At 46.1% G+C, this 14,787-nt stretch overlaps 1 protein-coding gene across 2 annotated transcripts in view; it reads left to right on the forward strand.

The window, feature by feature from the left end:
* Window positions 1–14,787, forward strand: part of ttyh3b (tweety family member 3b) — a 40,811-nt gene that overhangs the window by 8,659 nt on the left and 17,365 nt on the right. For both annotated transcript variants that reach the window (XM_089005464.1, XM_089005465.1), the window contains exons 3-8: window positions 6,170–6,375; window positions 6,990–7,101; window positions 7,164–7,384; window positions 10,136–10,231; window positions 10,315–10,387; window positions 10,603–10,678. In XM_089005464.1, the coding sequence (XP_088861590.1) occupies window positions 6,170–6,375; window positions 6,990–7,101; window positions 7,164–7,384; window positions 10,136–10,231; window positions 10,315–10,387; window positions 10,603–10,678 (784 nt within the window). The remainder of the gene's footprint in view (window positions 1–6,169; window positions 6,376–6,989; window positions 7,102–7,163; window positions 7,385–10,135; window positions 10,232–10,314; window positions 10,388–10,602; window positions 10,679–14,787) is intronic.

Consider the following 14,787-nt stretch of genomic DNA (forward strand, 5'->3'; position numbering starts at 1 on the left):
GTTAACTGGTTCCAAAACAGTGTCTAAGCCTGGAACCATCTCTCCTTTCGAAGCATTACGAAGAACCGGAAAATGTTGATCGGATTTATGCAAAGATATTGACAAATATGCATCTCTAGCCATTCTCTCTCCGAATAACTTCGAATGCATGCGTTGTTGTGTCACAGAATAAGGCATATAAGAGCATACAAAACAATTACTTTTTCTATTTTGCTTCGCACTGAGCGTAGCATAACGGTACCACGTGTTTGATAATAACAGATTCCAGCCATGTCTTTCTCCTGCAAACGGTTGATATTATACGTCTATGACACCTAGGCTCTGGGCAGTGTTGTCAGCTGCCTCCACCCAGGCTGACAGTCTGATGTATTGGATTGGATTGTATTGGATTTGCCTTTATTAGTCTCGCAGTGGAGAAATTTACATTTCACAGCAGCAAAGTTATGAAAGAAATGAAAGTGTGGTTGTGTGGTTTATGGTGGACAGGCGACGTCACGACTGGTGATGCCACAGATGATATAATGCATATAGTTACGGGAAAACCAATATGATGTTCAGGAAGCCCTGGACAGAGCCTCAAGTCCATGCATCCTGCAACGTCGTGAGTTATGATAGCAAGTTGGATATCTGTCATAGTGCCAGTTCCCAACCAGTTCCCCCTAGCTATTCTGAGGACAATTCGTGCTGCATTCTTGAGCACAGCTGTCCCGAACCCATTTTGTGTCGGGCTTGGAATGGACCACAACGTAATCCCAACCAGTGGTCTAAGCCTTCCCCAACTTGACACGAGCGTACCAAGAACCATGGGGATAATCACTTCCATTTTGTCGTGCTTTATTCACTAGGACGCCAAGGGGAAACAAAACTATTCCTGCAGCATGTAGGGGCAGGCAGGCCACGGGATGTGCCATGTTTGGGCATTTATCTGTTGTCACTGGATAGAATAGTGGAGTTTGGCAGGCGGGAAGAGTGGGGAGCTTTACGTGTGTCATCAGGATGGCCCCCACGAGTCCGTACATAAAGATAATGTTGACCCAACCCATAGCTAGTGAGTAGGATCAAACCTAGCTTTTTCTGTGGGTACGGGTTTGGCACCACCCGTCTTCCACCTAATCAGGATCCGGTTGGTGAACGACCTTGCAATGACTTTGGTACACCTAGGTGGCTCTTTCGCGATTTTGATGGCAGTTGGCATTGTGATCAGCACGGTGAATGGCCCCTCCCACTTTGGTGGCGACCACATCTTTCGCTTGATCGTCATGATCAGGTCCTCGTCTCCTGGTCTCAGCCTCTCCTGTGGGAGCAAAGACGACTGCGGCAGTACACATGTGGAATGTACTTCTCTTGTTGTAAACATTTTGCACAGCCATTTTGCTAATAGAGCACCTGGATCTGATTCATTTTCTGCCCAATGCTGCTTTTTTTTCTCCTGTGACTGTAAAGTGACGTTGAGAGTTTTGAAAGGCGCTTAGAAATTAAATGTATTATTAATATTTATCCCCTCCACACAATACATCAGAAACCCCCCAAAAAGAATGAATATTTCTTTTTCAAATTTGAAGTAAAAATAATGACTTATTGTGGTTTATGTACGACAATTTGAAATTTTGGTTTGGACTTTAGCAGTCCGCCATTGCCACTCTCAAGGACTTGCACACTGCAAGAATCAAGACAAAGGCGCGGGAAATCCTACTGCACCCTCCGCACCCTGCCCACCACATTTTCCAGCTAACGGCCCTTGACATGCTTGCTTTGCTTTCCCGCGAAATAAAATAATCTGGCAGGCCAAATTTGGTCCCGGGCCTTGACTTGGACACCAGTGTGCTAGGTAGTTGTATGTGCGCCCTCCAGTGGACATCAGCATCATCCTCAACGGGTACTTGAATTTAAAATTGTGATTTTTGTGTAATCTACGCACACGGGCCAAATCGAGGGTCCTATTCTGTCCCGCGCGCCATACATTGGGCACCATCTCGCATGTTGTTGATTGCATGTTGTGTGCATGGTTTCTGTGTCAGTGCGTATTTAGCACTTGACGTTCGTTCACAAAGCTTCCTCGGGCCTTTTATAGACGTGTGTCTTACTTTGTGCGTTGATGGGAGGGCAGTCGGGGAGGGGGGGTGATGGGAAGAGAGGGGTTCCATTCAGGGTGCAATCGTTAATTATGTTAGACCAGGAGAGTGGCTGAGAATGACAAGAAAGGAATCGGAGGTTGAATAGCTTGCTGGCTGAAAAGAAAAGAGCACTTTTTTCCCGGCCACTTTTTCACAGCGAGGCCTCTTTTGATTCACCCGCAAGATCTTTCTTGCATCCGGCACAACCAGACACAGTCACAGGAAGAAAAAAAAGATGGTGGTTAAAAGTGGCAGCCATTTTGGCTAAAAACAATCGCAGAAATACGTCAAAGTTGAAACGCTGATGTTTGCATGTCACAACAAAAGGCCAAAATAGATTTCTGTCATTAGAGAAAACTATCTTCTTTGCGGTGGCCATTTTGGCTCAAACAGTCGCAAAAAAGCTTCAAAGATGAAGTACATGCAATATGTTTGCGTCTCCGTGCCAAAATGGCGGCAGACATTGTCAGCAAGATTAGTTGTAAATGAAAAAAAAAAGGCTGGGTGAGGCAGTTGACTTAGGTACTGCTCGCACAAGCGTAGTTGCGTCTCAAATGTTTGCATGTTCACACACAAACAAGGGAACAAAAGGCCCAAACAGTTTCCTGTCATTGGAGAAAAGTATGTTCTTTGCGGGGCCATTTTGGCTCAAACAGTCGTAGAAATGTTTCCAAGACGAAGCACATGCTGTATGTTTGCGTCTCCTTGCCAAAATGGCGGCAGACCTTGTCAGCAAGATTAGTTGAAATAAATGAAAAAAAGGGGATTGACTTAGGTTCTGGTCGCACAAGCGTAGTTGCGTCTCAAATGTTTGCATGTTCACACACAAACTAGGGAACAAAAGGCCATGATGGTTTTCTTTGTGGCGGCCATTTTGGCTCAAAGAATGGCAGAAATACATTCAATGCAATCTTCTTGCTCTCTCTCTCTCTGGTGACTTTTTCCTTTCTGAAACTGGATATAGAGTCCGCAAATTCTGTCAGGGCCTCAGACTAGAACTGGTGTGTGTCCGCGTGTGTTGTCTGTATACAACGATGGAACTGCAGAGTCGCTTTTGCGGTTTCCCAGCGGTAGAGCACCACGGCGGCTTTGCCCTCTCATTGTCATTCGTTGCCGTTTTGGGAAGCATCGGAGAAGTCTTGCGGTGGCCCGTCTTGGTGACTGGGTCAAAGGCAAACGGCGCTCGGATGAACTGGAGGTCAGCGAACGCCTTGGGAAAACAGACCGGGTGCTTGTTTGCCAGGCTCAAAGTCTTTGTGTAACGCCCGGGAGGGTTGTGGTTGGGTGTGGGGGTGGGGGTTACAAGGATGAGTCAGTGCAGTGGAAGCGATTGATCGGGTCAGCCCGACCGCGCTCACGCGTTGGGAAAAGCACAGATTGAAAGTAGATCACGTACTGCGGCTGACTGCCCACCCCGCAAGCCGATCTGGAGTCCAACACCCCCACGCCGCGAGCTGAGTGTGCTAATTACAAACTAATTGGTTCTCGCCTAATCTGCGTTGACAGTTAATCTCACAGCTGTCGGTTTGGATCTGCTAGTCTCTTTTTTCCCTCTCTTTTTTTAAGCACAATTTTGGGGGTCTGAGTCGGATGAAACATGTAAACGGGCTTTCTTGTCTCTATTTTGCAGACAATTGTGTGGTAAATTCCAACTGGTTTGCTCCAAAGCCGAAAATGAAACTGAAGGATTCAAAACTTCTTTGCGGTTTTGCCAGATTGCGCAAAATTTTCGTGCATGCTCACAATGTTCACAATAGCCCCAATGATAATAATAATAATAATAATAACAATAATAATTTTCATTTCTAAGCGCCTTTCAAAACTTTCAAGGTCACTTTACAGTCACAGGATCAGTTTTTCTGTGGGGGAGCAGCGACAGCCACACGCACCAGCGTTCACTCAACCCGGAAGTAACTCAAATAGATAGAAAGCTAGCTAGCTACAATAGATAGCCAGATATATAGCTAGATAGACAGCTAGCCAGCCAGATAGCTAATTGATATCTTATATATAGATAATAGATAGCAAGGTAGGTAGTTGGCCAGATAGCTTGCTAGATAGCTAGCTAGATAGCCAGATAGATAAATCCAGACTCAAACAAAATATGAAGTAAATATTGTAATATTTATCCATGAAAACGTTCAACAAATCATAAATTTTCATCTTTAGTAATTGGATTAGCCTAATGAAGGCTAATCCAATCCAATAATTTTGTGGCCAAGCTAACTTCATGGCGCCATACCGTCCCCAAATGGTCGCTGCTAAAATTTGAGACGGTAGCAAGGACATTTTTCATGCCATTGTGCAAGTGCGACCAATACAGTTCGTAGGCGGGGTAGCGGGGGAGGGTCGTACAAGCCATGCTCGTTCATTAGCATTGTGCTCTTTGATGCTAACCGACACCAAACAGGTCCCGTGATGCCCCGTGTGTGCAACCGTCGAACCGAGTGAATTTGGGGATGGAGAAACGAGGTCAAATAGGGGAGGAGGGGGTGGTCAGTTTCGGTCGCCATCCAAAATGGAGTCCTGAGAACATTCCGGCTCTTGGTGAGGTCCTGCCTCACAATGACTTTTCCAGACTGTCCGAGGGGATTTGAGGTCGAAGAACCGAGATGGGAGATTAGCCAGAAATGGGGGGGTTTCGGGCTGGGGTACGGAATGGCCAACCTGATGTCGCAGCAACATTGCTGAGTTATGTACAATAAATAATAATAATAATAATAATAATAATAATCCATCCATCTTCTGCCGCTTATCCGGGGTCGGGTCGCGGGGGCAGCAGCTTCAGTAGGGAAGCCCAGACTTCCCTCTCCCCAGCCACTTCTTCTAGCTCGTCCTGGCGGATCCCGAGGTGTTCCCATGCCAGCTGGGAGACATAGTCTCTCCAGCGTGTTCTGGGTCGCCCCCGGGGGGTAATAATAATAATAATAATAATAATAATAATAATAATATAATTCACTTCTAACCGCCTTGCAAAACTCTCAAGCTCACTTTACAGTCATAAGATACGTTTTTCTTTGGGTGAGCAGTGGCAACCACATCCGCCAGCGTTCACTCAACCCGGAAGTAACTCAAATAGATAGTGTCACGATCTGGTTGCCGACCATCGTGTGGCGCTGTCGGCCGCGCCTGCAACTGCACAAGTGCTGGTCGTTCCGATCAGGGGCACACTGTCACGCTCTGGTTGGCGACCAACGGATAGCGCTGTCGGCCCTGCCTGCAGCCGCACAGGTGTTGATCGTTGCAATCAGTGGCAGTTGAAAGGACTCCCGGCACGACCATTTCGTGTCTGGTCATTGTATGTGTGCATTGAATGTGTTTGCTTCACCTTGTCAGGTTTGTTTCATCTCGGCAGATTTTTACTCATTGTTTTCTTTGATACTTTGTACTTTTATGTTCGGATGACTTTGATGTTTTAGATTTTGTTCCAGCTGACTTTATTTTAATACAATTTGTCAAATACAACCTGCTGCTCCCTCCTGCCTGCTTTTTTGGGATCCACAACCGCCATCACCACCTTGCAAACCATGACAGATAGAAAGCTAGCTAGCTAGCTAGCCAATAGATAGCTAATAGCTAGCCAGCCAGTCAGATATATATAGCTAATAGCTAGGTAGCTAGATAGCCGGCCAGAGATCTAGATAGCAAATAGCTAGCTAGTGAGATATCCAACTAGATAGCTAGATAAATAAATCAAGAAATATTCACACTCGAGTGTGTTTCGATTTCAGCACCAGCATTGACAGAAAATGGATTGAATTTGACCACGAGGGGGTCAAAAACGAGAACCACCGTTTTAACCACAATGGTTGTCAAATCATCGTGGTTTGGGCTCCCCGCGTGGAGGATGGGCGCGTTTTTGATGACGTGCTAATAAGCTAGCATCGCAGAGATGCTAGCGGTTCACGACAAAGACTTTGGGGACCATTGTCAGTGGCTGTTTCCAGCAGGTTTCAATCCGAGTTGGCGGTTAGCGCCGGAAGCTAACTCACGCGGCCTCCCATTTTGACTCTGTGCCACCGCAACCCAACCCCTGCTCACTTGTGTCTTGGCAGTCGGTGCTTCTGCTGGGCTCGGTGGCCTTGTTGTGTTTGGGCCTGGACCTCCTGTTCCTCCTTTTTTACTCCTTCTGGCTGTGCTGCCGCCGGCGCAAGAGCAGCGACCATTCGTCGGCCTCGCTGCACCGCGACCACTCCCGGCGGCCCAGCGCTGACTGCTGCTGCACCGCCTGGTGCGTCATCATCGCAACCCTGGTGTGCAGGTGAGCCACGCTTGATGTCCATTCACGTTTGTCGCCAAAAGTGGGGGTGTGGGGGCAGGTGGGTGGGGGTCACAACCAACTGTCACTCAAGTAAGTGCGAGAGGCGGTGCGTCTCCACCAGAATCCTTGTTGATCACGACTGTGTGTGTGAAATTTGATTGACAGCTGTTGCCTTCGGTCCGGCCTCTCATGGTTGCCATGGTGATGGAAGCAGATTGGCTGACGAGAAGTGTTTTAAAAAATGTTGTTGTTTTTTTTTGCAGCATTATAATTCTGTTTTGGCTAAGGTGCGTAAGGATCCTTTTTGGTGCGGTTAGGTTTGAGACAAAGGGTGGTGAGGTGATGAAGTATCCCCCCCATCACCCACCCCCGTGAAATTGCATTGTGGAGACCATAAAAAAACTCATTGGTTCCCATAAACTACAATGGATGTTCATCCCAGCTTCCGTCTTGTTAGCGTCGGCAGATGAGGATTGATGTCGTCGCTGCACGCGCGTTCATCACCTAGCTTGCGCGCGGGTGTGCGGAGCAGAACGGCCTGCCGTGAATTCCCTCGCAAACGTTCCGCCAGCGAAGCAGCATCTTTGTGTCACCGCCCGTTTTCGTCCCTCCAGCGCCGGCATTGCCGTGGGCTTCTACGGGAACGGCGAATCCAGCGATGGCGCCGGTCGCCTGGCCTATTCCCTGCGCCACGCCAACCGCACTGTGTCAGGCATGGAGAAACTGGTAAGGGAGGGGCGCGTCAAGGAACGATGCGTTGGCCGGTGCCTGACGTCCCCCCGCCGCAGGTGTGGGACAACGCCTTGGCCCTGAACCGGACGGTGGAGGAGAACCTGGCCCAGTTGGAGACGGTCTACCGGGAGCAGACGGACTATGTGTCCATCATCCAGAAGCTGCAGGGCCAGCTGGACGAGCTGCTCAAGCTCCTGGCCGACGTCCCCTTCTGGTCCAACACGGACGTGTCTCTGGAGGACCTGGCCCGCCGCACCGACGCCTTTGACTTCTACAGGTCGGACCCCGCCCCCCCATTTTGCAAATCATTCAAACAATTCTAGCATCAAAAACTTGGACGTCCTTAATTCATCCGCCAAATGGCATGCTAATTCCAAGTTTTCAAGAAAGTCACTCCACATTTCTCAAATTATTCACATTTTGGACAAATATGACATCACGGTGCAATTTTGGTGCAAAAAATGTTTCTGCTTTTTTTGGTTTTTGCTGACAATTGTCTGCTGTTCGCTTTAGCCCTTTGATCAGTCAAATTGCAGTCAACCCTGGGTTTTCCAACGTCTCAGTTTTCCACACTTTATCAATTAGTAACAGATGAACATTTTTTACATTGATTATAATGGGAAGTGCTGTTTTGGTTTTCAAGCAAGTCAGTTTTCCAAGAAGTTTCCGGAACCGATTATGGTCACCTGGGTTTTCGGGCGTCTCAGTTCTAGACAAAGTCAGTTTTCGACCAAAATGTTGAGTTTTTGATGACTCCGTTTACAACTGAAAAAGGGTTGTGGACCAAACTGAGCGCACCTAAATGCACCACCCGACTCCCATCCGCTTCCTTTTGTGTCACTTCTTGATGTAGCCAAATGAACGTTTGTTTGGCAATTTGCATGCTCGGCACGGCAGCCAATCAGAAGCCTGTTTCGTTCTTCGGACTTTTCCGAGCGTTATAAGGTCGTGCATTTTAATATCATTTTCCAAAGTAGATTGACAGAACCTCAGCTCCAGAAGAAAGCTTCAAAAGAAGCTAACAAAATTTATGACGCTACAAAATGTAAACGTACATTATACCGTGAGTGTAAAGTGTTTTGAAAGGCACTTAGAAAGAGGAGTCCACGTGGCTTTTAGCAGACAACCATGACGACCAACGACACTGGAGCAAAATCTTCAGCAAGGGATATTTACCATAAATTAAACAAGGGAACATTTGTGTTAGGTACTTCCTTAATTTAAAAAAATCCTTTATACAGGTAACATCCGAGTTACAACCAGGTTCCGTTCCGACAAAACGGTCGTAAGTCAAACGGTCGTAAATCGAAAAGCATTCAAAATGGCTGACGCGACCGACCACATGATCATAACAAATGACGACACGCTGGCATCTCCCATACGACAGGATAGTATACGATCTAAATCCGTTGTTTCTAAGCAACGTTTTCTATTGAATATTATTACATATCAAAATGTTGACAGTTCATTTATAAATCGTATAATTTTCAGTGTCATTTTAATCATTTTATATTTCATATTATCGATCTTTATTACTGTGTCGACGCACATGCTTTCTGCTGACCCAAATCCGCACGGCTTCCCCACGCATGCGAGCCGTCCAAAAATCGCTCTCCTTGCTAACGGAGAAGTCACCCAAGACACACGCTCGGACTCCGGCGGACGCAGAAGCAAAAAGGTTCTCCCGGTTGCCCTCTCTGCGGCCGCACCCCACGCTGACGTGCGGCGCGACCGAGGGGCCGTCTGCAACGCCGACTCTCCCAACCCGCCATCTCGCAGCACAGCAGAATGAACTGTCTCAAAAAGGCAGCGGCGCCGACCGTGAGCCGACGCGGCAATTGCGTCGCGGCGATCCCACCCGCTCGAGTGTGGGGGTGTCCAATTACTGTGCTAGTGAGATGCTGTCATGCTGAAGAAAATTTTCATAAGCGTTTGTTAAGAAACAGTTATTTTGTATCCTCATTTTTTCCTACTTCGATATTGTCACGTTCGGATTGACAGCTGGGGGCGGGGCAACGCCTCTCCGCATCCAATGGACGCTGTCAACTTGTATTTGTATTTTGTATTACCCTGGACTTTGTATATCTTCGGTGGTCGGTCCGAGCCCCCCCACTACATCCCGTCATCCTTTCGGAATTGTACCTTTTCTGCTTCACCGTGTGCGAGTTGCTTTTCGCCATTGTTGGGTTTTCTATTGCCCCCGACTCGTCGTTTTTGGTATTCTTTATTTTTGATTATTTTCCTGGTCCAGTTTTTGAGACCAGCGCTTTGTGTTGTAGCTTAATGAATCATCCTGCACGGGTCTCTGTCGCGTTGCTGGCTGTAGCGGTGGCATCCGTACAATTTAAAAGAAAAAAAAAAACGGTCTGGTGGTCGTAAGTGCGGGTGGTCGTAACGAGCGCTTGTCGTAAATCGGATGTCACCTGTACTTTGCAACAATGTTTTTTTTTTGCGATTAGTCATCTTATTGTGTTTCAACTTGTGAAAAATGGGGCAGACAATTTTATGGGCAGGCAGGCAACTTTTCAGAGTTGTCTGCCCTGGTGTCCGCTAACTTGTTGTCATGAGTTTCAGACACTGCCGATGCCTTTGTTTTGTTGAATCCCTTTTTTTTTTTACTAAACGGCAGCCGTGTTTGGCTTAGATCTCCGCAATTGCAGTAAAATAGTTAAAAAGGGTTGTACAATGGGAAGTGTTGTTTCGGTTTTTGAACATGTTTCCGGAACAGATTATGGTCAAAAACCAGGGATTGACTGTACGTGAATATCAATCCCTCAAAAATTTTGAACCCCCGCTCCCATTCTTGCCCACCCTTCACAGTCCTTCCATATTTCTCAACACATTTGAAGCATTCTGATCATTCGGGACATTCCTCCGCAAAGCTTCCTCATTTTTGTTTTATTTCAGGTTCACTCGTGCGCGTTTCCCACGACAACAATTGGCAAAGTGGTCTGGAAAAAGTGGCCTTGGTCATTTCAGTTGAACAAGTTTGATGGACGCCATTGTTGTTGTGGTGGTGCGTTGGCAGGTGGTTGGCTTACCTGGGCCTGTTGCTGTTCGACGTCCTCATTTGCCTCCTGGTTCTCTTCGGACTCATTCGCAACTCCAGGGGAACTCTCATTGGGTACGTCACGGCGCCGCAAAGTTCACCCGTAGACATTTTCACCCCCCAACGTTCACGACTTTGACGTTTGTGACCGTCGGCAGCGTGTGCCTGCTGGGCGTACTTACGCTCATCGTCAGCTGGGTGTCTCTGGGCCTGGAACTGGGCGTTGCTGCGGTAAGGTTGTCGCCGTGGCAATGTCGGCGAGCCGACACCATCTCTTTACACTTTATTTTGTTACACTTTATTTTGTTATGCTTAGAATATCTTGTTTTCGATCCTTTCACCCCCACCCCTACCCCATCCCTTTTCAATTGCTGCTCTGGACTGCAAATTTCCCCATTGTGGGACGAATAAAGGTATTCTGATTCTGATTCTTTGTATACGTGCAGGCGGCCAGTGACTTCTGCGATTCCCCTGACACGTACGTCGTCCGCGCCACCAAGGAAAACGCCGTCATCAATCAAGGTACCGTCGAACTGCGCAAGCGTCCAATCGCTGGCTCGCTTGCTGCTGCATTGTATTCCACAAATTGATGTATTTATTCATTTGTGTCTTTATTTTGTATTTATTTACCATCCATTTCTTATTTTCATTTTATTTATTTACCATTTGTATTACCATTTCCCTTTTATTTATTTATCCATGTATTTATTTGTTCATTTTTCAATTTATTTGTTTATCTATTTAAGTATTCTTTTATTTATTTATTTATCTGTTCGTGTGTTTATTAATTCATGTGATTATATACTCACTTATATATAAAAATAAATAGATAATCAAATAACTGGACAAACAAACAAATAAATGGATAAAAAACTAAATAAATATGCATATAAATAAATATATAAATGAGTGAACAGGTGAATATATGAATAAAAATGAAAACAAAAATAATCTGATGAATAAATAAAGCAAATAAATAAATAAATAAGCAAATAAATTAATGAATAAATATATATATATATATACATATATATATATATACAGTAAAGTCTCGTTATATCGATATTCAAGGGAGTCCGAAAAAATATCGATATAACCGGGACTATCGATATATCCGACCCTGTTTGCATGTAATTTTCTCCGTGCGTGCATAGAAATAGTATCGATATAACCGGGACTATCGATATATCCGATATCGATATAACGAGACAGATATCGTGGTCATAGATAAAGGGGAAAGGAAAGCCGTTGCCGTGGATGTAGCGGTCCCGAGTGATGGGAACATCAGAAAGAAGGAACATGAGAAAATCGAGAAATACCAAGGGCTCAGAGAGGAGCTGGAGAGAGCCTGGAAGGTAAAGGTGACAGTCGTGCCTGTGGTGGTTGGAGCACTCGGGGCAGTGACCCCCAAACTCGACGAGTGGTTGCAACAGATCCCGGGAACAACATCGGATATCTCGGTCCAGAAAAGCGCAGTGCTGGGAACAGCACGGATACTGCGCAGAACCCTCAAGCTTCCTAGCCTCTGGTAGAGGACCCGAGCTGAAATGGGGACAGACACCACCCATGGTGGGTGAGACGAGGATTTTTTTTTTTATATATATATTTATTTATTCATTAATTTATTTGCTTATTTATTTATTTGCTTTATTTATTCATCAGATTATTTTTGCTTTCATTTTTATTCATATATTCACCTGTTCACTCATTTATATATTTATTTATATGCATATTTATTTAGTTTTTTATCCATTTATTTGTTTTTTTGTCCAGTTATTTGATTATCTATTTATTTTTTCTTTTATTTCAGTGTATGTTTATTTATTTATTCATTTATTTGATTATTTATTTACTCACTTATTTAGATATATGTTTATTTATTTATTCATTACTTTTATTGATTGTCTTATTGACTTGTTCATTTATTTATCCATCCACCCATCTTCTGCCACCCCGGGGACGACCCAGGACACGCTGGAAAGACTATGTCTCCCAGCTGGCCAGGGAACGCCTCGGGATGCGCAAGGACGAGCTAGAATAAGTGGCTGGGGAGAAGGAAGTCTGGGCTTCCAGCGTGTCCTGGGTCGTCCCCGTGGTCTCCCGGTAGTGGGGCATGCTCGGAACACCTCACCAGGGAGGCGTCCAGGTGGCATCCTAATCAGATGCCCCCTCCCGGATGACCGAGCTTCTCACCTTATCTCTAAGGAAGAGCCTGGACGCCCTACGTAGAAAGCTCATTTCGGCTGTTTGTATCTGGGTAATCGTTCTTTCGGTCACAACCCATAGCTCGTGACCATAGATGAGGGTGGGATGTAGATCGACCGGTAAATTGAGAGCTTCGCTTTTTGGCTCAGCTCCTTCTTCACCACGAAAGATCTGTACAAAGTCCGCATCACAGCAGACGATCCGCCTGTCGACCTCTCGCTCCCTCACACCCTCATTCGTGAACAAGACTCCCAGATACCTAAACTCCTGCACGTGAGGCAAGATCTCCTCCCAGACTTGGAGAGGGCACTCCACCCTTTTCCGACTGAGAACCATTGTCTCAGATTTGGAAGTGCTGATTCTCATCCCAACCACTTCACATTCAGCTGCGAAACGCTCCAGAGAGAGTTGGAGAGCTCCGCTTGAAGGCCCCAACATTACCACATCATCTGCAAAAAGCAGAGATGCTATACTGAGGCCACCAAAACGGAACCCTTCAACGCTTCGGCTGCGTTCATAACCATAAAGGTTATGAATGGATTCTGTTCATAACTATAAAGGTTATGAACAGAATCGGTGACAAAGGGCAGCCTTGGTGGAGCCCAACCCTCACTGGAAACGCAATGCAAACCAGACTCTGACATCGGTTGTATAGGATATTTAGTAGATAGTAATTATTTATATATGTTTATTTATTCATTCATTTATTAACTTTATTTATTAACTTATTCGTTTATTCATTCTTATTCATTTATTCACCTATTCACTTATATAAGCATATAAAAATGTTAAAATTCCTCGTCTCACCCCCCACGGGTGGTGTCTGGCCCCATTTTAGCTCAGGTCCTCTACCAGCGGCCAGGAAGCTTGAGGGTTCTGCGCAGTATCCGTGCTGTTCCCAGCATTGCGCTTTTCTGGACCGAGATATCCGATGTTGTTCCCGGGATCTGTTGCAACCACTGGTCGAGTTTGAGGGTCACTGCCCCCGAGTGCTCCACAGCAGGCACGACCACCTTTACCTCCCAGGCTCTCTCCAGCTCCTCTCTGAGCCCTTGGTATTTCTCGATTTTCTCATGTTCCTTCTTTCTGATGTTTCCATCACTCTGGACCACTACATCCACGACAACGGCTTTCCTTTGTCCTTTATCTATGACCACGATATCTGGTTGGTTGGCCATTACCATCTTGTCAGTCTGTATCTGGAATTCCCACAGGAGCTCGGTCATTCTCTACTACCTTGGGAGGTGTTTCCCATTTTGACCTTGGGGTTTCCAGGCCAGACTCCGCACAGATGTTTTGGTAGACTATGCCAGCCACCTGGTTATGGCGCTCCATGTAGGTTTTCCATGCCAGCATCTTACACCCTGCAGTTATGTGTTGGATTGTCTCAGGTGCTTCTTTGCACAACCTACACCTTGGGTCTTGCCTGGAGTGGTATATCCCTGCCTCTATGGCTCTGATGTTCAGGGCCTGCTCTTGAGCAGCGAGGATGAGTGCCTCTGTGCTGTCCTTTAGGCCATCCCTCTCTAGCCACTGATAGGACTTCTTGAGATCAGCCACTTCAGTTATGGTTCAGTGGTACATCCCGTGTAGGGGCTTTTGCTCACATGATTGTCCCTCTTCCAGCACTGAGACATTCTTTGAGTACATCATCCGTTGGATCCGTTGATGTATTCCATGTGCTTGGATGTTTCATCCTGGACAGTGGCTCTCACACTCACTAGCCCCCGACCTCCTAGCTTACGGCTTGTGTACAGTCTCAGTGTGCTGGACTTGGGATGGAACCCTCCATGCATGGTGAGGAGTTTTCGGGTCTTAACATCAGTGGTCTGAATCTCTACCTTTAGCCATCTTATTATTCCTGCAGGGTATCTGATCACTGGCAGGGCATAGCTGTTTATTGCCCGGGTCTTGTTCTTGCCATTGAGCTGGCTTCTTAGGACTTGCCTCACCCGCTGGAGGTATTTGGTCGTAGCCGCTTTCCTTGTTGCTAGTTTGAGGTTGCTTTACTGTATATAATATATAATATAAATAAATAAAATTGCTTGACTCATGCTGTCGCCAGATAGCTGCTTTTCGTGAATCCAAATTAACAGAAGTTTTTAAACTTCTTCGATTGCCCGAGACCGTCGCTTTGAGAGCATGGAAACACCTTTTGCACCAGACGCACCTCTGATGGCTTGGTTCTGTTCCGGAGAATGGTAGCAATGGTTGACTTAGCGTAGCCGTGCTCGGCCACTAAATCACACAAACGCACACCTTGTTTGTGTTTTTCAATTATCTCCTTCTTCTCAGCGACGGTGATTATATTTTGTGTCTTCTTGGGCTGAACACGAGCCTGTGGTGTTTTTTTTCCGGTCCCATCATAGTAAAATTATCAGCAAAAAGCTCCAAGTAGGCGATCGATGTGTGCATTCAATGAGAGG

The sequence above is a fragment of the Hippocampus bargibanti genome, linkage group LG10 (assembly GCF_051943395.1).
Source record: "Hippocampus bargibanti isolate YZ-2025 linkage group LG10, ASM5194339v1, whole genome shotgun sequence".
NCBI classification, from domain to species: Eukaryota; Metazoa; Chordata; class Actinopteri; order Syngnathiformes; family Syngnathidae; genus Hippocampus; species Hippocampus bargibanti.